Source organism: Ambystoma mexicanum, chromosome 7p (genome assembly GCF_040938575.1).
Source record: "Ambystoma mexicanum isolate Mex_15411 chromosome 7p, UKY_AmexF1_1, whole genome shotgun sequence".
Classification (NCBI taxonomy): domain Eukaryota; kingdom Metazoa; phylum Chordata; class Amphibia; order Caudata; family Ambystomatidae; genus Ambystoma; species Ambystoma mexicanum.
Window position 1 is genome coordinate 225,478,010 of NC_090939.1, and position 22,381 is coordinate 225,500,390.

The 22,381-nt window shown below is 44.7% G+C and overlaps 1 protein-coding gene across 14 annotated transcripts in view; it reads left to right on the forward strand.

Annotated features, from left to right (window-relative positions):
- HLCS (holocarboxylase synthetase) overlaps positions 1–22,381 on the forward strand; it is a 1,696,783-nt gene that overhangs the window by 1,621,954 nt on the left and 52,448 nt on the right. For all 14 annotated transcript variants that reach the window (XM_069636100.1, XM_069636104.1, XM_069636108.1 and 11 more), the window contains one exon: positions 8,154–8,314. In XM_069636100.1, the coding sequence (XP_069492201.1) occupies positions 8,154–8,314 (161 nt within the window). The remainder of the gene's footprint in view (positions 1–8,153; positions 8,315–22,381) is intronic.

The following is a 22,381-nucleotide window of genomic DNA, read 5'->3' on the forward strand; positions in this document are numbered from 1 at the left end:
GATTTACCTGACTGGTGGCATACTTACGTTTTGGTGTGGCAGATACCGCATTGGTCCAGGAAGGCTTTCATTCAGTGGAGCAGAATTGAACCCTATTACATGTGGCAAGGAATTTTGGGAAGCGCTCACACATGATCACCTGCAGAAAAGAAATGGCATTGACACCATCAGGGTGTCCACAAATCACACTTCTGGCCACTTGCTGAAGTGGTCAACCAGAACAGTAGTGTATTGGTGGGTCCCATGAAATCGAGGCTCTGTTTGCTCCAAGAAGCTTTGGGAAGAGGTACGGGACCATAGCGGGAGTTCTAACTGTGCATCTCTTTTCACGGTTGGTGCATACACTAAACTCTCAGACAAGGCGGTCTACCATTAAATCCATCCTGGGCTACCAGTAATCCTCTGTCTAACCTTTTGATGGCAGAGATGTCATCTGGCATGGGCCCATTGTACTAATTTCTGATGCACCCTGGCAGGGGGTGGATCTTATCTCCCCTAAATAGCATATCACCCTCACTGACTGACATTGTGTTTATTTTCATATCTTCCTTGATTTTATTATGCGCCAGGGAAAGTTTTTCAGCGAAGGCCTGCTGAACATCGGCACAACCCTGATCTTTCGGGCAGATAGATAGGGTGAGTGATTTAGGTTTCTCCAAGTGTTTCAGGATTTCAAAGTTTTCGAGAATTGTTGTTGGTCTTATTTATTTGCTCATCAATTATGGACAAGTTTTCCTGCCTAATCGGAAATATTTCAACAGCTTCATTTGTGTTTAATGATGCGAGGCAATGGTATGCTCCTTTCCTATTAATATAACTCATATAGTATTACATCTTTATGGTATACACTTCTCATATCATATTTCACGCAGTACAGTGGAACATTCCTTGTTGTTCGAAAATGAACACCCATTTTGATATTTAGATGTACTGAACCATGACATGCAACAGTCCTTGTTGCTGGAACTCTGGGGTAGTATGGATGGAGCTGCTGTCCTTAGCTTGAAGTCACAAATGCTGTCTATGGGTTTCTGCCTTACTACATGGTGACAGATCATCCAGGGGAAGAGGAGACTCGTCACCATTTGTGGTAGATGACCAGAGGCAATAATGAGGTAGGAAGTAAACAGGAACACTTGTCTTTTCACCATACAGCTGGCAGCTACCTTTACTGAATTTTAAGGAACACTTTAAAAGGAAGACTTCCATACAAGAACAGAATATATGACACCACAAGGGATATGCAGAGTTGTGGAGGAAAGGGCAAAGTCGGACATTCAAGAGACTTGCAAATTCCTCCTTGCTCACAGTGCCTCTTCAGAATGGAATTTCCAGAGCCTTCTGGGGCTTATCGCCTCTTGTGTTCTGGCTGTTCCCTATGTGTGTCTGAGAATGCAGGTGGCACAATTGGATCTGACTATCCATTGGAGTGAAGCCGTCCATCCCCAGCTGGTAGTCCCCCCTGTTCCATAGAAAACTAAGTTCACGATGCTCTGGTGGAACCAAGAGACGGGCCTCTCTGTGAGGGAGCCTTTTCTGGTCACAGTCCATGTTGCTCGATCTTGTGAGATACAGAGCACACAAATGGACTGGAATGGATAGAGAGCCTTTCTGTTGTGCACAGTAGACACGTTTGTTAGTCCTTGCAAACCGCACCGCTGGCATGTTCTACCTCAACAGTTTTGTTAGTTGTTGCTCCTAACATTAAACATCTGGGAATGGGCCATCATGGGCAGCAAAGATTTCCATGTTCTTCATTTTTCAGGGAAATCAATCTGATGCAGACTCCCCTGTCAACGGTGAACCATGAGTAGAAAACCCACGTAAATATCCTCCGGGTGCTCTTCCAAAACTGGGCATTCCACCAAAGTTGACCCGTTTGCAACTCGCCTTAGCTCCAACTGTCAAGGGCAGGACCTGCGTTCTCTGTGGAACGTTTTGGTAACCTTCTGGTGAGGTCGCTTTCCTATACACCTTTCCTCCCCTGGGTTCTCTGATTCACAAAGCCCACCTAACACTTCAAGCAATGACTGTGTTCCATTATCTTCCATGCCCTGTGGTGACCAGCAAAGCGCTGTTTTCTAACTTCATGACCATAAATCCTCTTCCACCTGTTCATCTAACTTGGGGAGCCAATCTGCTGTGTCTCAGAAGGAAGTTCAAACTCTTCAAACCTCCATTCAGTTTGTGAGGTTAGCAGCTCACCCTAAAAAACTTGCCGGTTTCCAATATGAAGATCATTAAGGTGCCAGAAACAAAATCCACAGTGGGCAATATTGCAATATTGAGGCAAATGGATTGGGTTTTATCACTGGTGTCTGCAGAAATGTATCGGGCCCTTAACCTGCAACTCTGACAATAAACTGTCTTTGATTTCTAACCTGGCTTGTGCAAGTATTCAAATCAACTTTTACCAAATGCATCTTTCAGCACTCTAGACCTACAGGAAAGGGAGATGTAGTTTTTCTTAACAAATCCAGTTATAAACAGACACTTTGAGTGATTGTCTCATGGTCTTCTCCCTCGGAAAGCTCTGTACCTTTCTTGGAACTTGTATGTGATCCTCTCAGCCCTGGCACACAAACCCTTTGAGCTCATGGCTGTAGCAGACCTCCGATTGGTATTCTAGAAAAAGGCTTTCTTGTTGCTCTCACATTCAGTTGCAGGGATATTGAACATCAAGCCCTTTCAGCTTCCAACACCCTCAATGCGTTTCACAATGACTAGAGGGTGTTGCATACCCACTGTTCACTCATACAGACATTCTTCCCTGATGTCTGCCTTAACAGATTCCTTTTCCCACCTTCTTTTTAAATCTTTCTCTGTAGGTGGATAGGGATCTCCCTAATCCAGGCCCTTAAATGCTGCTTGAGCAGAACTGAGTAAAGGTACTATATGGACAGGCTCTTCATGACATATGGGCCCAAGGCATGCAGCCTTTTAAGGCTATCACAAAGATGCTGGATTGGGTCATGCATAGTGGAAAGGTACTCTGTGCGAAAGCTATTCCCCCCCACCCCTCCTCAGACCCCAAAGGGCTTCACAACCATTCACTAAGAACCAGGGCTTCACAACCATTCACTAAGAACCAAAGTAGTTCTTGGTGGCCTTCCAAGCATATATTCCCTCTGATCTCATGGCAAAAACTGCCCCTTGCACAGATGTCAGTTCTCAGGCCAAAGCTCAATTTGGTTAAGTTGTTTGCATAACATTTTTGCCTAAACGGCCCTTCGGTCTATCCTCTGTGTGGGATTGTTCTGCTTAGCAGTCCACCAAAAGTATGCAGAAAAAAGGGATCAGTACAAAGGAGTAAGATCAAGTTACTCACCGTAATGACCATTGAACTGCCAGTCCATAGTCCCCTGTCCTCCATAGGAACCCACACCCCATTCACATCTCATGTGCCCTAAGGGCAAATTGTTGGAGTATAGACTGTCATTGCTGTTAACCATTTTATCAAAGCCGCAAGAACCGACGGAAGAAGCCAAGTGACTTAGCAGGCACCCTAAGAACAAAACGGTATCAATTGTGGCAAGGTGCGTATAATACACCACTCTGCTGGCCACAGGAACGGCTATCCACACACATTACGATACAGCAAGGACTACGAAAAAATGTGGTTGTGCTGTTCAGATACTTCTCTGCCTACTTAGACCAGACTACGCCTTAACACCTCTGACAGCAGAATGCAGTGGAGACCTACGATAAATTCGGGCATGCTGAACACATAGCAAATCTCTCACACTGACGCCACCCCATCTCCTCTCAGCACCCATCCACATGCCTGACCGCATAGGTTGCTTCTCTACCGGAGCCTGGCCAGCCCTGCTAAGCCTTTTTTGGCCAAATGCACACACACATCCTAATCTCACTCCATGACCTCCAACACTCTGAACTTCGGGCCTCGGAGGGCGTTCCCACTAATAGCGCATTGGGACTATAATAATGGTAAAAGGGCGCTATACAAATGACAAGTACTATACAATACAATAAGAACTCGCACCTTCCCCACTGAAACCTAGACCTCAGTCGGGTATGGTATAGATGGAAGGAAAAGGACTGGCAGCAAATTTAGTGGGGACATTCTTTTTGTGCTGGGTAAAAAGGCTCTGGTTCTATCCCTGTGGTATGCATGGAGGAACAGACTATGGGCTAGGTATACAGTTGTCAATACAGTGAGAAACCTGTTCTTTCTACTGTATTAAAATCACATCTGTGTCAAATAAGGTGTTAAGAAAATGAAACTAAGTTAAGAAATCCTTATCTATAGTGACAGTGAAATCGAGTACTGTTTGTCCTGCCCTGAGATGACACAGGAAGTAACTAGTGCTGGGCAAATCTCTCATTACTGTACAGTAGATTGGAATTTCAGATTGGGTGCACTGCTCACCCCGTCACCATTGTGCCTGCAAAGTGGTATTTGGGATTTGGCTTCCCTAATCTTTCTGATGGGATGGAATACCCCCCTCCCCAAAGAGGCAGAACATGCAGGCATGTATGGGGGTGATGCTGGAAATGCATTGGAGGGACCAGGCCTCCATGGCCTTGTCCTGTACTTCTTTTCTCATGTGTGTTCTGGGTTGTTCTCTGCACAGGAGTCCATGTGGGACTCCTGGCAGTGCAGCTCTTCCACTTTTTGGTTGTGGTGAATAGATCCTTGGGATACCCTTATGGCACCCATGGGTTGGGGGGATACAACCCTGTACCCCTAGTGTACGTTTTCGGGCACCTGTGTGTGGCCCACAGAGCAGGGTATGGGCTGGTGGCAGCTGCATGCCGAATTTGACAGGTTCTCTGAGTATCCTCCATTTTGGGATACCCAGGCCCTGTCATTGGAATCAGTTGATTCCTTGCTGTCTATTGCCTGTTAACTTGTTTTCCCAAAGTCCTGGGAAGCCCTGACTCCGTCCCTTCCCCTGACTGTCTTTTAGAGGGAAGTTCCATATATGGTATTGTGGGGAGGTCCAGGCCAGACTAGCTGGAACCTTCCCAATAACTGTATGTTGTGGGTACACCCTTGTGGTGGGAGCTGGGTGAATGGAGTGTGACACCAATATACATTTCATGTTATGGGTGTCTGGTCCCCGGTGTGTGACACAATGAATGAGACAGCCCTGCCCGAAACTGGTATGAATGCAGTGTGGTGTGCTGAAAGGCTGGGTGCTTGTCCCAATCCACATTCCTTGCTATGAGTGCCTGGATGGAAGAGAAAGGCCTGAATGTACTGTGAGCCTGATTGGCTGCCTGCCGCTGAATGCTTGCTCAGCAGTGTGAATGAGAGACAGAACAGTATATCTGGGGACCTCTCACTAAGTAGAATCGTTCAGAAGCTGAAGTCGAAACTTAACCTTGAAGCCCAGCTGGAAGAAGAAGGCTTTGCTGCTGCTTTCCCTCAACGCAATCCAAAAGCTTTCTTGTCTCCAAGAACTGATCCAAGTGAGGATCCGGCTAGGAGACCTCTTTCCGAGCTACGAGGGAATATCGTGCACCAGCTTATCTTCATCAAGGCACCCTGGTAGTACGTCACAAACAGCTGTCGACCGGAGATGGGGTCCGCCGAGAAACATTGAAGTAAGCGCCAGGACGTTGAGGCCATCGATGACCATCACCTTCGGCCGAGGTTCGGAGGACCGATGTAACCTCGTCGACTGGAGCCGCAACTCTCCATTGCCTAAGACACTTTGAAATCAAGGACTCCCTTGCCATCACCGTCAACCGCTTTGTCCCACCGGAGAAAGTCGAGGTCGCGGACGTACTGAGGTGAATCTGCCATTGGGTTTCCTGCCACCCGAAGTCCACAAAGACGACAGCGAAGATTCTAACGCCAGCATTGGTCGAGTCCCGATCGTCGACGCTGACGACCCGACGCCCTTGCTGGGACTACGTTCTTCATTAATCTGCTTTGCAGGAACAAACTCTCGTCATCGAGGTGTACCGCACGCCTCATCTTCACAGGACGCCACGACCAATCGTCAACGAGTACCATGAAGGTCGAAGCGACTCTCTCTACGACATTGTTCACCTTTTCTTCGAGGAATCTCCATGACTCGTGGCTCCTGGCTTAAAGGGAGACCACTCAAGGGATCTGTCGACGAACCATCAAAGAACTCTGCTAAACCAGGTACATTGGGGTAGTAGAACATTTTTAGCAGGAAACCTATATGGACTGGGCTTGTTAGTACACTTTATTTACAGGTTGCCCAGGTGGGGGGATCCTCACACAGAACTGTGTCTGGCGGTAGGGACCCAGTATTCTGCCATTTGTTTTAACCAACTTGCCTTCCTTCCCATGTCTATTGTTGATTCACTTTGCTGTTTGATTTGTATGCCATTGAGACTGTCAGCAGTTAGTGCTTTTTAATGGAGTCAAGAGTTAACTATGGTACAACATAGACATTGTACATATTTACCATATTAGTATGGCCAAAGTGTGTTATTGATTGTGTATATATTGACCCTTATTTATATAAAGAACTCTGTTATCATCTAACATAGTGTGTGGACATTCCTTTGTGTGCGTTTGGGGACTACACGGTACTTAAGAACAGAATGCATCGCCTCCTGAGAGCTAAACCTTGATTGCTCGTCCATTGCTACCAACAATAGAGAGTTTTGGCTGGGGTGCTCTGTTCTTCTACTCTGCCATATAGAGGGCAGGAGTACAGATAACCCCCCTCCAGTCTTTGCAATGGGCACTTGGAACTTTTAGCCAGCCAGCCAGCCTGCATTAAAAACATTGCTGCCAATCAAGTAACCAGAAGTCTTTAGGCACTGCATTGGCTGGAAACGAAAACACTGCACAACAGAGAGCACAGTAAATAAAACAAGGATTGGCAATGCCAATAGTTTGGGCTTTTGTGTAGGCATGGGACATGCATTCGCCAGGCACTGCAGTAGTGGTATTAAGTGGTCATCAATGGTAGCAGCTGCAAAATGGCATACTAGCATGCCTGAGAAATGCCTTATACTTATACACAAGCCAAAAGTGTGCTTTGCCAATACTTGCTTTTGACAGGACTTCAGTGAAGTATATGCATAGTGCTTATAAATCGAGTGGCTGAAGGCAGACCTGGTTAAGACATGTGTATTTCCCCAGTGGCACGTTTACAGCTCCAATTAAGTCATTAACTCTCAGAAGACTGCTTTTAAAAAACACTGGCAGGCACTTTAAGCACACTGTTTGATGGTACGGCTTGATAAAGATAGCTCAGAGATTCGAGAAGGATGTGTTAAAGGCCAGGATGGGCACGAAGTTGTTGTCAATGGCCTTAGGGAATTGCTCTCAACGTCTCACTAATGAAGCAAAAGCCGCCGCTGTAATAAAAGCTACCAGCAGGTGGCTTTTGTTTCATTAGTGCCGCGAGTGCAGAGATTAACTCGAGCACAGGAGGCTCATCCTTTTCACAAAATGGACACCTAGTGCTTGATTTTAAAGGAGTTTAAACATTATTTGTGTAACATTTTACATAGGAACTCTCATTAAAAAGATGTTTATTATATATTTTGTATTATTGCCCATCTTTTAAGCCCATAACATTTTTGAGCGCACTATTCCTTTAAGAAACAAAATGTCGCCCCAACTTTAACTTCCACAAAAACCTAGCCAGCGTAGGAAGGGTAATGATGAGCAAGTTGTTTATTGTCGAGTTAACAGAACGAGTGGGAAGAGATAGGTGATTTTCAATAGAGCATTTTGTGTGTGATTTCTGGATGAATGACTGCTGCTTGTGGAGAGCAGACAAAGATGAAAGGTCAGTAGGTTACTGGGTATTTTTGGGCCATTGGTCATCCACTATTCAAGAGGAATAGACAGAGAGGCAAGAGGAAGAGAGCCATGATTGAGGACAATTCCTCAGCGCGATGAAAAAAGTAAAATGTTAGGCTAAATCAAGGTTAATACAGTCTAATCAAACATAGGGACAGCAGCTTCAGCAGATAGGATGAGAGTATAAAGGAAACGCAGATTGAGCAAAAAGGCAGGGGCCAAAGCAACATACATGAATGTGTGATAATGTGAAGATCATTTTAAAGCTACAGGTTGCAGCTTGGAATGGTGCTCCCCAACCTGTTGGATGACCTATATTTCTTGAATTTAAAAATGTTGCCTGTGAAGCGGTGCTCATGGAGTTCTTTTTTTTTTGTTTGTTTTGCAGGTCGTGGTGGTAATGCCTGGCTAAGCCCTTTGGGGTGTGCCATGTTCACTCTGCACATCTCCATCCCATTGACGTCTCAGCTTGGCCAAAGAATCGCTTTCATTCAACACCTGGTGTCTATGGCTGTGGTGGAGTCAGTCAAGTCAATACCCGGATACGAAGTATATATTCATTTCTTTCCAATAAGTATTTTCTTTGCTTGACTTGAAACAAAGTGAATTTGCTGTGGTAATTTGTTGTGTTCTCTCATGTATCACATTCCGTTTCCATGATGTGCAGGAATAACGCTTTTGGTTGTCTGTGCCTCTTCCTACAGGGAATGACTAGCAGGGGTTTCATTACCTTTAATGCCTGCCCTCCTGTACTGTAGTCTGCTGTTATGTTGTCTATGAACTGCAATGTCACTGCTGCAAGAGCCTCTAGCAGACTCGGGCGGCCTGATATTGATTGCTGCGATGCTGATTCTTATGGGACGAGTAGGGCTTTTACAGCTTTTGTGAGTAGGAAGTGATCTTCAAAACATATGGTTGTGATAAGGAGGGAATTCGACATAAGCCTCCTATCTTTTTTATGGGGGTATTGCAACTGAGCAAATTAGCAGCACTTTAATGGCTGCGAACTCATAGCCGATTCTTCTTCTTCTTCTTCCTCTTCCATTACCAAGCTCTTTGTTACCTTGAGCTCCCATGTAATTTCCCTAACTCTCTAGCAGAGGGCTTTTTGCTGCCGCTCCCTCCAGTCCCATTGCTATTCTGGGTGTTACTAGCATATGTAAAGATGCAGCCGTCCAACTGAATGTGCCCCGACCCTCCCCTAGGCCCTGTCCTCCCACTTTCAGTCTAAGGCAGCAACCCCACCCCAGCATCGTCCTACCTTATCAGGATCTGGAATGCAGCTGCATGGCTAAGCTGTGAGTAGACTTGGACCCATCCTCTCTCGCTTGGCTTTCGAGAAAACTTGATTCACATGTAGCACGTGATGTGCAAAAGTACAATAATATAGGGGTGGTTCCTAGCATATTTTACTGCTTTTTCTGCTCATTGAAGAGCACTGCATTAGATGGTCAGGAACTCTTTGGCTGTGGCTACTGCACTTTTTCTTTTGTTTTCTTTTTTTAAAATGTAGAGTACCAGTGATTTCTTCGCCAGGGGCCTGAACAATCAAAAGTGTAATTGGCCCAAAAAACACAACTTTAAGTTCCTTCGAGGAGAAACTAACCGTTTAAAGTTTGCAGAGAACCTGTTCTCCCAGAACCAATGTTCGCTAGTATGGATTCCCTTCTTTCCTAGTGAGAAACATCAGACCAGAGGGAGGACATGCCCTGTTTTTGTCCATTTGAGGGAAATTCCATCAACTTTAAAGCGTAGTTTGTGCTCACCCGGTTGAGGGCTGCACAGGGATTGTTAATTAAATTTTCAATTTTGTTTTTGGTGTACAGTGAAAACAAAAACTTCTTCTAAATGTCAGAAGAAGTTTAAGACATTGCTGGACGAGAGCATTGACTTAACAGAACAATGATGATCTGCAGTCACTGTTGTCATTTTGCACTGACCGGGATACCACACAGTGACGGGACCAGGAGGGAGAGTGTGCGACCACACTGACAAAAGAGGAAGGGGGGTGCACCCAAGTTCACAAGAATCGTGGCAGGGCTTGATGGGGCCAGAACGGTTTAGAGCCATGAGGGAGGAGATCAGCAGACACACACGTGCAGTGGTGGAGCTGGGTGAAGGAGCGCTGCGCTCAAACTGTCAAGGGTTGGGTGGCGAGTGGTCTGTGAGGGATTAGAAATGAGAGGCAGACACAAAGTGGTATTGTTTTCAACATCAGACATCTTTATTAAAATTAAAGGGTTGGATATCTGTCCCTACCCTAAAAAGTTTCCCTACCTAGGAAACTAAAGATCAGTCTGTGTCTCATCCTCAAAATGATATAGACCGTCCATGAGTCCAGCATATTATTCTGACCCTCACACTAAAGTTTAGCATCTAAGAGTGTAAGGAGAGTGTCTTTTATGTAGGTTTGGTAAGAAGTGTTCAAAAACAAATAGATAACTCCAACAAAACAATCTTTGGATCCACAGAGTGGTTCCCTTCCCCTGGATGTCTCAGGTAGGATGGCAAAAGTCTCTTTTAAGCAACCACTTTTTAAGGGTGGCAAAAGTGTCTCTTTCAAGTAATAACATCTTACGGAAAAACTGCTGGTATACGCCGCTGCCAGAAAGCCTTTAGTAAGTTCATCCGATACCCTGGTATATACTCTACTGCCATATATCTGTCCACAACGTCTAATTCCTCTGTATATTTAAAAAGGATTACCTGGTATACTCCCCTGCCAGGAATCCCCTTCTGGGGCCTGCAGATCCCCTGGTATGCTTCTCTGCCAATTATCTTCTCCCCAAATGCTCACTGCCTGATGTACTTCTTTCACCTGGGTTTCTTTTAATGTTTTCACTGTCTTTCACTATAGTAAAGTTGTATTCCTTTAGTGTCTATACTTTCTTGGATTAAGCTACTACTTGTTCTAACTTTCCCCACATTAATATATGGAGACTTGTTCAAGATTTGTCTTTTAACTCCTTCACTAGCATTCATTGGCTTGTGGCAATACTTGATACAAACCTCCTTACAAACTCCTTACAAACATGTCATACATGAGGATTTGTGCAATTTCTGTCTTTGTTTTCTACTTGGTCGGTATTCAAAATAATGTCTTAATGGCTCACATGCCTGTCGATACGCCTTGGGGTCCTCCAACCTCTCTGGGTAGACTCACTGGTGTCTGGTAGTGTTTCCGACCCATGTCACATTGCTGCGTTGAAGCTTTCACTTTGGGATGGTGTTCTCCGTTCTGAATACCTTTTTTCAGATTTCCTGCTAGCTCTGCGTTCGTCCGACTGTAAACCTGCTGCTTTTGAATGCAACCACGCTCCTGGTAGCTTTGCTGTTGCTGCCGGCTCCCCAACGGTTCTCTTACAGTGCCTGTGGTGTCTTCTGTGGCCTCGTGCCACTCCGATAAGTACTGCTTGCAAGCGGCAGGCTGAAAGCACTTGCTCTCACCAGCATGGTCTGCTCCCGTGCTGCTTCCTTCTCACACAGTCCTGCTCCCTTCCACTGTTCGGCTTCTCTCTGTTCCTCCAATGTGGGCACCATTTTTACACGTCTCCCACAGTTGGACCTCATTACAACAACTAGCCTGCATGTTCAGCTTATTGTTTCCTTTGATCCATATTAACTCCTTCTTCCTTGTCTCAGTACTGGAGGCTTTATGGGAGTTGGAGTCCATAGGATTTGTACAATTTCTAAGGTGATTTTGTTTGAGATTTTTGTTGGCACAAAAAGGATATGTTTGTGTGTGTGTTATGTATATATGGGGTGTGAATGTTATTCTGTTCGGAATGATAGTATGCCATCAGGATCCTAGGTGCCATAGGGTTTTCTTCATAAGGGAGGGATGAATACTGCATTTCTCCTAATGGAGTCCTCACCTTCTCCTGATAGTTGCCCCCTCCCACATGATCCTCCCTCATAATATCACCCCAATGGTCAGGATTGGGTAGCTGCTGCACTAGCCTGGCCATGTGGGAGGTGATCATCACCAGGGAATCAGTGATGACTCTGCAGGATTCATCACAGGTCCGACAAACAGCGGGAGTAGGACTGCAGATAGGCCTGGATGGAAGGAGAGGAACCTCAATTACAAAGGGACTGGAGAAGGCCAGACTGACAAGCAGCTGAGAGGTAGGGGGCAGCTATATGAAAAACTGCTTAGAAGGAAGGAGAGGCTGTGAGAGGGTGTGTCCCAGGGCTCCCCACATGGGTACCATGTAGCTAATAATTCTTTTTAGCGGAAACTTATTATTTGTCGTTTACAGTAGGTTTTCCTGGCAGTGACCAAGAAATGGACAAACAGCTGATGTTTTCACACATGATATGAATAAATCATGTAGAGCCAAAATGCAGAAAACTCATCAAACATTCCCCGATTTAACTTCAATAGATGTTTTGATGCAGTTCAAATTTGGTGGGCCCCGATGACCCAAGGGAAGAGGTTGACATGCATTGTATTTTATTTTAGCATGAATCTGACATTTTTGACTGTTGGCTTTCCCATCGCAACCTTCATGTTCGTTTTGTTGTGTTTAGTAATTTTGATATTCACTTTGTGTGCTCACAAAGGTTTATCTGTACTTGTGAGCCAGAAGCGAGAGAAGAGAAATTCGGGCAACTAAAATATTTCTTTTTTATAGTGCCCAAATGAAGCCGCCCACCTCTGGAACTCCCTGCCGCCTGCACTCAGATCAGAACCATCCTACAAGTCCTTCAGACAGAACCTTAAGACCTTGCTACTAAACTAAGACGCCTTATCTACCTCTACCATGCTGTCCTGATATACGTCCTACTATCATGTACTGCTTTGTCGACACCGTTTCACTCATGTAACCAGCGCCCAAATGCCTGCGGGCTGGAGTGCGCTTTACAAATGAAAAATAAATAGCATCATCTTTCCCTCTAATAGAGTTTTGTTTAGTTGTTTTGTAAGTATTAATCCCCTTAGATTGCCTTGAAAACAATGATTTGTTCTGCGCGAGTAGTGGGTACAATTACAGGTTTCCTTTCTTGCATAGAATCCGTGACCTTTTCTGTACTCCTTTGCGGAAGAACCTCCCAGACCGCATACAATACTCGTGACACTTCGTCAAGTATTCACTTACTTAAAGAGAGTATTCATCATTCATTGTGTGACTTTTAGAAAGCCTTCGAGTTCTGAAACAGACGTTATTTGAAGCTGGTGTTTCCTGGAGATTTCAAGCCTTTCGTTCAGATAGCAAAGGGCTTGCTTTACCCAGAGCACAGCTCAAGATGTCAAGAGTGTTGCCTTCGTGCTCTGATCGCCGACCTCAGAAGCCTTCGTTTTCAATCTGCCAGGGCCCCTCGAGGCACGCTCCGAAAGTACGTTTGATGGGAGGTTGAATATGAAAAGTTAGCAGTTCATCTCTTAAGTGTTAGCAGATGTCAACGCTGTGAATTCTTGCATTCACCACACACACAGGACTGTGTCCAATTCATATTGTTTCTGTTGTAATCTTTACTGCAGTGTGGGCAAACAAAGCGCATGCTTTTTGTGTGCAGCCTAGGTGACCAGATTAGTGACGAAGTAGCCCCTTCGTTATTGCCAAGTGTTTTCTTTCAATCTTGACCACTCAATAAAAGGAGCAGCGTGCCGCCATCTTACCCTGACTTCAGGTGAAACATCTGCATTGGCTGTGATGGGAACACAGTCGCTTCTTCGACATTCTTATTATTTCCAGTAGTGAGCATTAATGTCTCAGAATATGAAACAACGTTCTCATTAGTGCAGTTATTTTCTTTATATAACATCTAGCACTGGGAATTGCACCATTTCACTGTGCCATATCATTGTTTTCTTTTGATGCACACATTTTATTCTATGATATATTTGCTTAGTTATCTCAAATATACTTTTGACTATGTCATATATTGCTCTTTTATAATGCGCTTAATACCGGAGACCAGTTTCTAAGCGTGAGACCGAGGTTCAAACCTATGTTGCTATACGTTGTCTTGCTTGCCCCTGAGCTATCCTCCGAGCCCAATACTGTTAACTCACTATATAGTGGAACTGCTGATTCATGCCCCATAATTGCCATCCTACTTACTCCTGTTTTGCAGTGTTCAATCAGTCCTTTCTTCTGGTCAAAAAGAAATGTTGCATGCAGTGTTGTCGTCTCGAATTGTTGGGTGCGTGGAAATGACACCACACGGTTTTTCAGTCTACCCCTTTTTGGCTAATGCTATCGTAGGAAGGGACATCACTTTATCTTGAACCCCCAAGAACGTTCCATTTTGTGTATTTTTTAAAGACTTTATGTAAACTTGAGGTTGCAGCGTGTTAATAAATATGAATGGACAATAGGTGCAAGGTTGGAAAAACCACAGCAGTGACGTGTACACGATTAAAGGTATCTACTCCTAGGTAATGTCTGGTCACATTCTCTGCAGTTGATGAGGCATTTTGGAGGCCACGCAAGGCCACAACCTAAACAGGTTGCCAGGTATACCGGTAAAGCCTATGGCATGCTTATATGGATTAGTAAAAGGACTGGTTTAATCACAAGGATTGCTAAGGAGTGCATGGCTCTTCCTACTACCAGATTAAGTCCCTCATCGTACACATTTGAATGATTATCATTGTCGTTTCCAGGATTGTGAGCTGCTTCAAATGTTCAGCTCTAAAGAAGAAGATGGTGTTTAGAAAAGCCGAGCTCCTTACATGTATTACCTCCGGTACAAACCATGCTGGTTAAATTGTGAAAGATCACTAAAAGAAGGACTCGTTGAAGTGCATTAGTCACCCAAATGCAATCCTTTATGGATAAACGCTTCACCAAATTTAAATACATTGATACCCTTTGCATTCAATGATTCGAAAATGTTTTTTGTAAAAATATGTATTTGACTTACAAACAAATCACATTATAACAGACAATATTTGTGATCTTCAATTTAACATTTATGTATGTCATACATAGATGTTTTGCTTCTCTTTTCAAAATAAAGCACAAATGTAGGCATGTACAAAACGTGTTCCGGACAGTTTGCTTCACTTCCTTCCTACACTTCTGTTGGAGAGAATTCTCAGAAATGTGGTAATTTCTCTCTACCGTAGAGACCCCAAGCTCTTTTGCTGGACTCTAGGACTTTTAATGTATAACCTGGTGGGAGTGAGACCCTTTTCTCACTCTCTTGTATTTTTCTGTGATTTGGACTGTGTTTCTTTTGACTTTGGAGTCTGACAAACTCCATAGGCATCATCTTTGCATTGTGACACACAGCACCTTCATTGCAGTGGCACAGCAAAGTTTCTTAGATTTCCCAAACGTTTAATACCTTCTCTTGGTGAAACTACTGTTTCCAAGAGCAGTGAAATGAAATTTACTTTACTTACATTTTTTAATTTTCTAGACCCAGCACACACTATCTTACCGTAGGACGCTGGGGTGGTTACTTAGTATCCTTTTTGTCTAGTTTCTCATGTAGCATTTCTATGTTACCCTTTCTACAATTAATGGCTGGTGGCAGTGGTTTACTTTTTACTGCCATTGTGTGTTTTTACGGCGGGCTGCGTTCGCAGCCGCAGTAAGGCACCCATGGGTGCCCATTTTGTCAAAATGGCCTGATCTTATTTTTTCGCCATTTCTTGTCAGAAGTGTCCTTCTTGAGATTTACTCTGCGCGCCAAACCAGGTCTGGTCCCTTTGTTAGTTTTGCCTTTGGCTGGATTTACAAGTAAAGCCCACCTCTGGCTCCAGTATCTCTGGCATGGGAAGGAAGTGAGGGAGGTGCCTGAAACTCCCTGTGCTTAATCCCCTTTGTTACAGGAATGCACCCAAAGATGATTGGCCGGCTGGCTGTCCATCAAGGACAGCCACCCTGCTGTGTTATTGACAGCTAGGCTGGAATAAATGGGAGAAACCTGCATAAAGGGTGATCCTTTTTGGCTTGGAAGGCAGAGGCAACCACTGGACGAAGGAACCCAAAGAAGATTTTGGAAGAGATGACTGATGCAACTCCTGGACCGTTGGTTTGCCCGGTGAAGCCCTGCTGCTGTGCTGAAGATCCAAATTAATTTCGACTAGAGAAGCCCTGCAAGGACAACTTCTCCTCTTGGGTTGGTGGGACCAATGAACCCCAAAGTGAACTAGTTTGGATATCTTCTCAGCACTGGCTGTACTTCCACTGATGCTGCTGCTGGAACTGAAGTGCCAGGGAGAGGAATACCAAATTGAGTGGATCGCTTTTAAGTCGGACCCGAGCACTAAGAAGATCCTCCGGACTTCCCTGAATCAGGGCTGACCAAGCCTGAACCACCTCAACAGAGTGCTGGACCCGAGATGTGATGAAAGTCCAAAGTGGTATCCCATAACCGCAGTGTTGCTATTTGCTGTCAGACGCGAGGAGCTGAAACCGCGAAGTGCTGATGAATTGAAGTTTGCCCATTGCTGCTGCTGACCTTCCCATTGCAGTACAGGAGTCCCCAGACGTCCTCCCTCTTGACCCCACGACTGAGGCCCAGGAACATCAGGATCTGCAGAGCTGTACAGGATCAGAAGCCAGCTGCAACCATTTCTTCTAACCAAAGGTGTTGTAAACCTAAGAAGACTTACCTCTTGTTGTGTAGCCTTACTTGTTCTTAGTTGAGACTTGTCTTGGTTGCCTTTGTAGATTTGCTGACAGCTTTGCCACTCACAAGCCCCCCCCCAGCTTGTGGCCCATTAAGTGAATCTTATTTCTACAAACGTTTCTAAAAACATTGTGCAAGACTTTTACTTACCTGCAAAGAAGACCTTCAGCTCCCCTAGACTTTGCTCAACTAAACATTGGCTGTCCTGGCTCCCTGAGAGACTCTTCTTACCTCTGATTCTCTACCTTTACCTTTCCCCCAGGAAAGGGTTCATTTTCTTGACATTGGAAGGTTTAAAAAGTACTTAACTGTTTGTGAATTATTTGTTAACCTTCGTTTTATTCCCCAATCTAACCTTTGCACCAAACTCAGTATTGCTCTAAATGTACCAGTGATAAATCAATGTCCACATGTTGAACTCTTTAAAATCTGCAAGGAACTGGCCAATCCTGCCGCAGTCTCTACCTCTCCTGTCTCTTCCCAGGCCCTCTGCATGGCACTGGCTTCTCATTTAATTTCTAAAACTCAGGACATCCTGTCCTCACTCTCCTCCTTTCGCGTCCCCCCCCCTCTATGCCCTGCTCTTCCTCTGGACCTTCCTCAGCCACCCCTCCTCCCTCCTTCTCGGCCCTCTCCTTTTCTCTGCAGACAAGGTTTCTAGAAAAGTCTGATCTATGAAAGTCTTGTCAAAACAGGTTCACTCCTGTTCCTCCAAAACTATCAAGGACCACATCGACTCCCTGGCTCCTTCCCCGGCTGATTTCTGCAACCACTCCTTCGCCACTGGAGTCTTCCCTTCCCCCTGAAGCACTCCCTTGTGCCTCTTCTTAAGAAACCCTCTGCAGACCTCCATCTAACTATCGCCCAATCTCCATCATTCCCTTCCTGGGCAAGCTCCTGGAGGAACTGGTCATCTCCCAGCTCAATCTCCACACTGAATCTGTTGGTTGTCTTCATGACCATCAGTCTGGCTTCAGAGCTACCAGAAGCACAGAAACTGCTCTCCTGAACATCTGTGAAGACCTGCTCACCAACCTTCACTCGAATACCCTGTGCGTTCTCATCTTGCTTGACCTCTCTTCTGCCTTTGACACTGTCAACCATGCCATCCTGCTCAACCGTCTCCGTGATAACCTGGGTATCGGTGGTTAGGCTCTGGCATGGCTGACTTCTTTCCTCTCCAGTCGACCCTCCCAGGTCCAACTGGGGTCCTTTCTCTCCGACATCTTTTTCTCTACCTGTGGTGTCCTCCAGGGATCTAACCTCTCTCCCTGGCTGTTCAACCAATACCTGCCACTCCTTACCCACTGCATTTCCGCTCTCTGTCCCAACTTTCAGTACTATGCGGACGATACCCAGCTCATTTTCAGGCTACCGTCGGCCTCCTCCTCTCCTTCCCTCATCTCTGACTGTCTGTCCACCATCTAGGAGTGGTGTGCCGCCAATGACCTCTGCCTTAATGCCAGTAAGACTGAGATTCTACTCATCGGCACACCCACTCCCTCCTTCCCTGCAGCTCTCTGGCCAGCCTCTCTTGGCCCTCTTCCTACTCCCACCTGCAAGGCTACAAACCTCGGGGGTCATCTTCGACTCTGCTCTCTCCTTCTCCCCTCACATCTCTGACGTCTCTAAGAAGTCACACTACCAGCTGCACCTCCTTAGAGGTATTCTTCCTTTCCTCTCCTTCCTCCAGAAGCTCACTGTCTCCAGAGCCCCGGTCCTCTCTAGTCTGGACTATTGTAACATCCTCTATCTAAATCTGCCTGCCTCTACTCTCCACCCTCTGCAACTTATCCAGAACAGGGGTGCGAGACTTGTCCTTGGCCTCAAGCCCAGGGATCTTATCTCTCCAGGACTGAAATCCCTGCACTGGCTCCCAGTGGCTGCTAGGATTAAGTTCAAAACCCTCTGCATTGTATACAAGGCCTTTTGGGGTCTGGGGCCGAAATATCTTCAACACTCTCTTCCTAAATATCTTCCTTCTTGAGCTCTTCACTCATCTGCCTCCACTCCCTCAATGTCAGTCGCTTCTCCAAGCAACGAGTTGGTGGCAGATTACTCTCTTCCGCTTTGGCTTCTCTCTGGAACAGCCTTCCTGCCTCCCTGAAACTTAAGGAGAAACATCTCCGGTTCCGGAAGCACCTCAAAACCTTCCTCTTTGCCTCTGCTTTCTCTCCCCTGCTGATTTCCTGACTGAAACTGCCTGGGTTACCTGGCCACCCTTTCTGATTGCTGGCCCGGGCCCCGTCAATTGCCCACTGCACTGCCTCCCTGGCAACCCCTGCACCTGGGGACCATTGTTCTGTATCCCTACAGTCCCCCTACCAGCACTTTGTCTGCACTTCCTTGCACTTGCCACCAGCTGGCCGTTTATTTAGTTGTTTATTTATTCCACTGTTTCCCATGTACTGCACTTTCCCCTTTTCCTTTTCCCCCCTTCCCATGCACTTGCGCGATCTGAATGACACTTGGCCTAGTAGGATCGTTGTCTGTCCTCCCTCGGTTTCCTCCCCTTGCCTCGTCGCGCCTTGAAACACTTGTGTATAGGCGCGTTATAAATGCCATATCATATCACAGTGTCCTAGCTATTTAAGTCACCCGAGGGTGTAGGAAGTGTCTGTGTGCCATCCCCAATTGGTATCATCTGATGTAGAGAAACAGTCTGTTTTGAAGTATATTATGATTGTTACATGTTTCGCTCCCTTCTGAAGAAGGCTTATATAACTGACTGTTAAATTAAAAATTGTTTAATCAAGAAACCTTGAGTGTAAGTGTGTATTTGAATAACTGTCACTGTGAAACTCTGTGCTACAACCCTACTGCTCACATTGACCCCTCTTGAGATAAGCCTGGCTGCGCAGGTACACTGTTAAGGATTTCAATCAGGCGATACACCCTGGTCTCAGCCCTGTATGCAGCGCACAACTGAAATGCTTATTTTGTTATATATAGGTTCATATTTGAGAGATACACCACTCATATCACACCCCCTTTTCAAATACCCCGGGTCACAATGGACCGGGAACCAGACTGGTTGGTAAAGGTAATATTGATTTATTTAAAATTCAAATCAAACATATAATTTTTTAATATATGGGGAAGCAATCACCAATGTGGTGACAATAACAAATAAGAAGGCATGTAATGCACTTAAATTCACTCTTTAGCAACACAAAATAGAAAACCCCAAAGAAATAGGAACACTTTGAATTTTTGGAAAGATAGCACTCCATTTAGAATTTCCCCCTGCAATATTCCTCAACCCACAAATAATCAACTCTAAAGAGATCTAAGGAAGCAGCAGGTAATCAGGAATGAGGAACAATAAACAAGATTTGAATCCAACCTTCCCTCCTCAAACAAGAGAGAAAAACGGATTTGAACCCTTACAATGATAAACTGACACTCGAAAATGGCTGAATAAAACACTGAAGGTGTGCAAAAATCCCTAAATTAGTACACATTTCTATGGGAGCAACATTAGAAAGATACTAGCAGTCATAAGCAATAGTTTGAGCAAAAATAAAAAATTGTAATTTGAATGGAAGGTTGAAAATAATTTAGAATAAAAATAACACGTGTAAAACATTGCAAAAATGTTGATCCCCGCCTAAAATTAACCAAACGATTTTCAATAAAAACGGGTGAAATTCACTGATTATGAGTGCGGTTTTTGGGTGGGGGTGTAGCTATAGGTCTCAAGTATAATCAATAATTGAAATTAGGTCTCTAGCTATTAAACCGAGGGAGATATGCAATGTAGAATGAGAGGCGTTTTTAGAAAATCGGGTAGTGAAAACAGAAAAGAAATTCAATTGGGACAAGAACAGTTTTGCTCTTCCGGCTAGCATACCAAAGAGGGACACAGTAAGCTCTAGAGTTGATTCATGACTTCAACCCCAGATCCCCAGCACCCGCCCTGGCGGAACCAGTCAGATCACTCGAAATAGGATTGATAGTTTAGGATTTACACAAGATAAAAATGACTAAAGAAATGGCGCTTAGCAAGATAAATCAAGGACAGGATTGCAATAAGGATTCTGACAATGTTACAAGTTATTAAGGTAAGGATGGGATGGTTTAGAGATTGGGATAGGACAAGTTAAGGCCAGGTATGCTATGGTTTTCTATAATTCCTATTAATACTTACAGTCCACTTTCATTTAGGATTTGGACCGTCAGGGGTTCTGGTCACCACACGGATCTGGTCTAGCACAGGACAGCTGGGCAAATCTGGTGGGACAGGATCAGCTGGGCCGTTCTGGTCACCGCAGTGCACTGGACGGGCACTTTTGTTTACTGGCTACTACCGATCAGCGTGGTGACAAGTTTGCAGCAGGCATGCATCTGGTAGCAGCAAGCCAGGCTGGATCAGGATGCTTCCCTTGGGTTTTTGGGACTTTTTTAGAATGTGAGGCCTAGTTGAAAATGGGGTCAGCAATGCATAGGCCTTGGCTTTGTAATGAAAATCTGGAATCAGGCTCAAATCAGGAACCAGACGCCACGCAGGAATTCAGGAAGAAAGTCTGGAATCAGTGTGTGTGCTGTCAGGGGCCCTTGTCTATCATGCCAGATGACATCACTAAAGTATATGACCAAGGCAGGCTTATTCTCGCCGCAAATAACAGGATTGGGCAAGGTAGAAGTCTCCTCCTAGCTCTTCGCTGATTGGATCACAGAAAAAGGATGTCATGTTTATGGGGTGATTTTTACAATGTTTTACAAACCTCCCCTAGCTATTGGAACCAAAATCTAATTTTGCCACAAACGCATATTTATGCATTTGCAACCTCTGAGAAAATCCGATATACAGGTTACATATTTTGTGCGTCATATTTCAATCCAAGCCCCAGGTCTATGCGACCTGGTTTCTCCTTTCTGACAAGTTTTGGTAATTCTAAACATGAAGGATTTGGACTAAAATTCCCCAATTTTGTACACGTTTACCCCAGGGATGTATGTACAAAATGTTATGTTCGCAACATCAGTACTTTCCCCATAATCTGTCATTTTTTATAACTTCTGTTCCTTATGCAGTAATGATTTCTACCAAGTTTTCAAAGAAAGAGCATAACATTAGATTTAGAACTACGAACTATGTCCCAGCCTCGAGCAAAGACGAATGTCTGATGAGCTTGTGAAGTTTCTTTGTCCTGGTGCATTCAAAGTCTTTCAAGCTGGTAACTAGCGCTTTCCTGTGCCAGAAGTTTATGATGTGTCACCCTTTCTCAAGGCTAACAACTGGCAGAGCAAGTTTTTATTTTTTTAGCTTGCCAACTTTGCCTATGAGTTTTACATCTTGATTTAAACCTGTGGAATGAAAACAGTTTATAGGTGTACTTTTACCAGCAACAAATCCTTTTACATTGCTAAGTAAACAGGCCTTCACACAACAATTTACTTTTACATAGGCAATTTTCTCTCTTCAGTCAGAAAAAGAACATTTTACTATTTCTTTAAATTCTGTTTTCATCTCCAGCAAATACACACTTTATGCAGCTATAGTTCTTTTCTTGAGTGCTGGAGTTGTTTTGCAGCATGGATACATTTAGAGGCATCTATTTAGAGTCTTTCTCTGAACAGCTGATTTAGATACTTTTGCAAAGAAAATAGACACGTTTCCCGTGTAAAATGAAAACAAAGCCCCTGGTTGATTTTTCAAAGATACTTTTGACAGAAGCTGTCATTCAAATGAGGCCTGGTTCCTCTGAGACACAATGGATGATACTGGGCATTGCAGGGCCTTTTTAATCACAGTGGTTCTTAAGGATTTGATGAGTTTAGCGCCAAGCAGCACTTTTAAAGGTTGAAAGAGGTGTCATTTTAAAGGGGCATTTTGGGTTTTTAGCAAAGTAATGCTGCCTCTTTCACTTCACTCCATGTTAGATGTTGCAGAGCACATTGGCACATTCCTGCAGTGAGTACTCTGTTCCCCCCCACCTGAAATGTGTATGGCAGGGTGGTGCATCCATTTTCTGGTTGTTGCAAAAACGCAGTTTAGAGATCCTGGCGCGCACAGGAGTC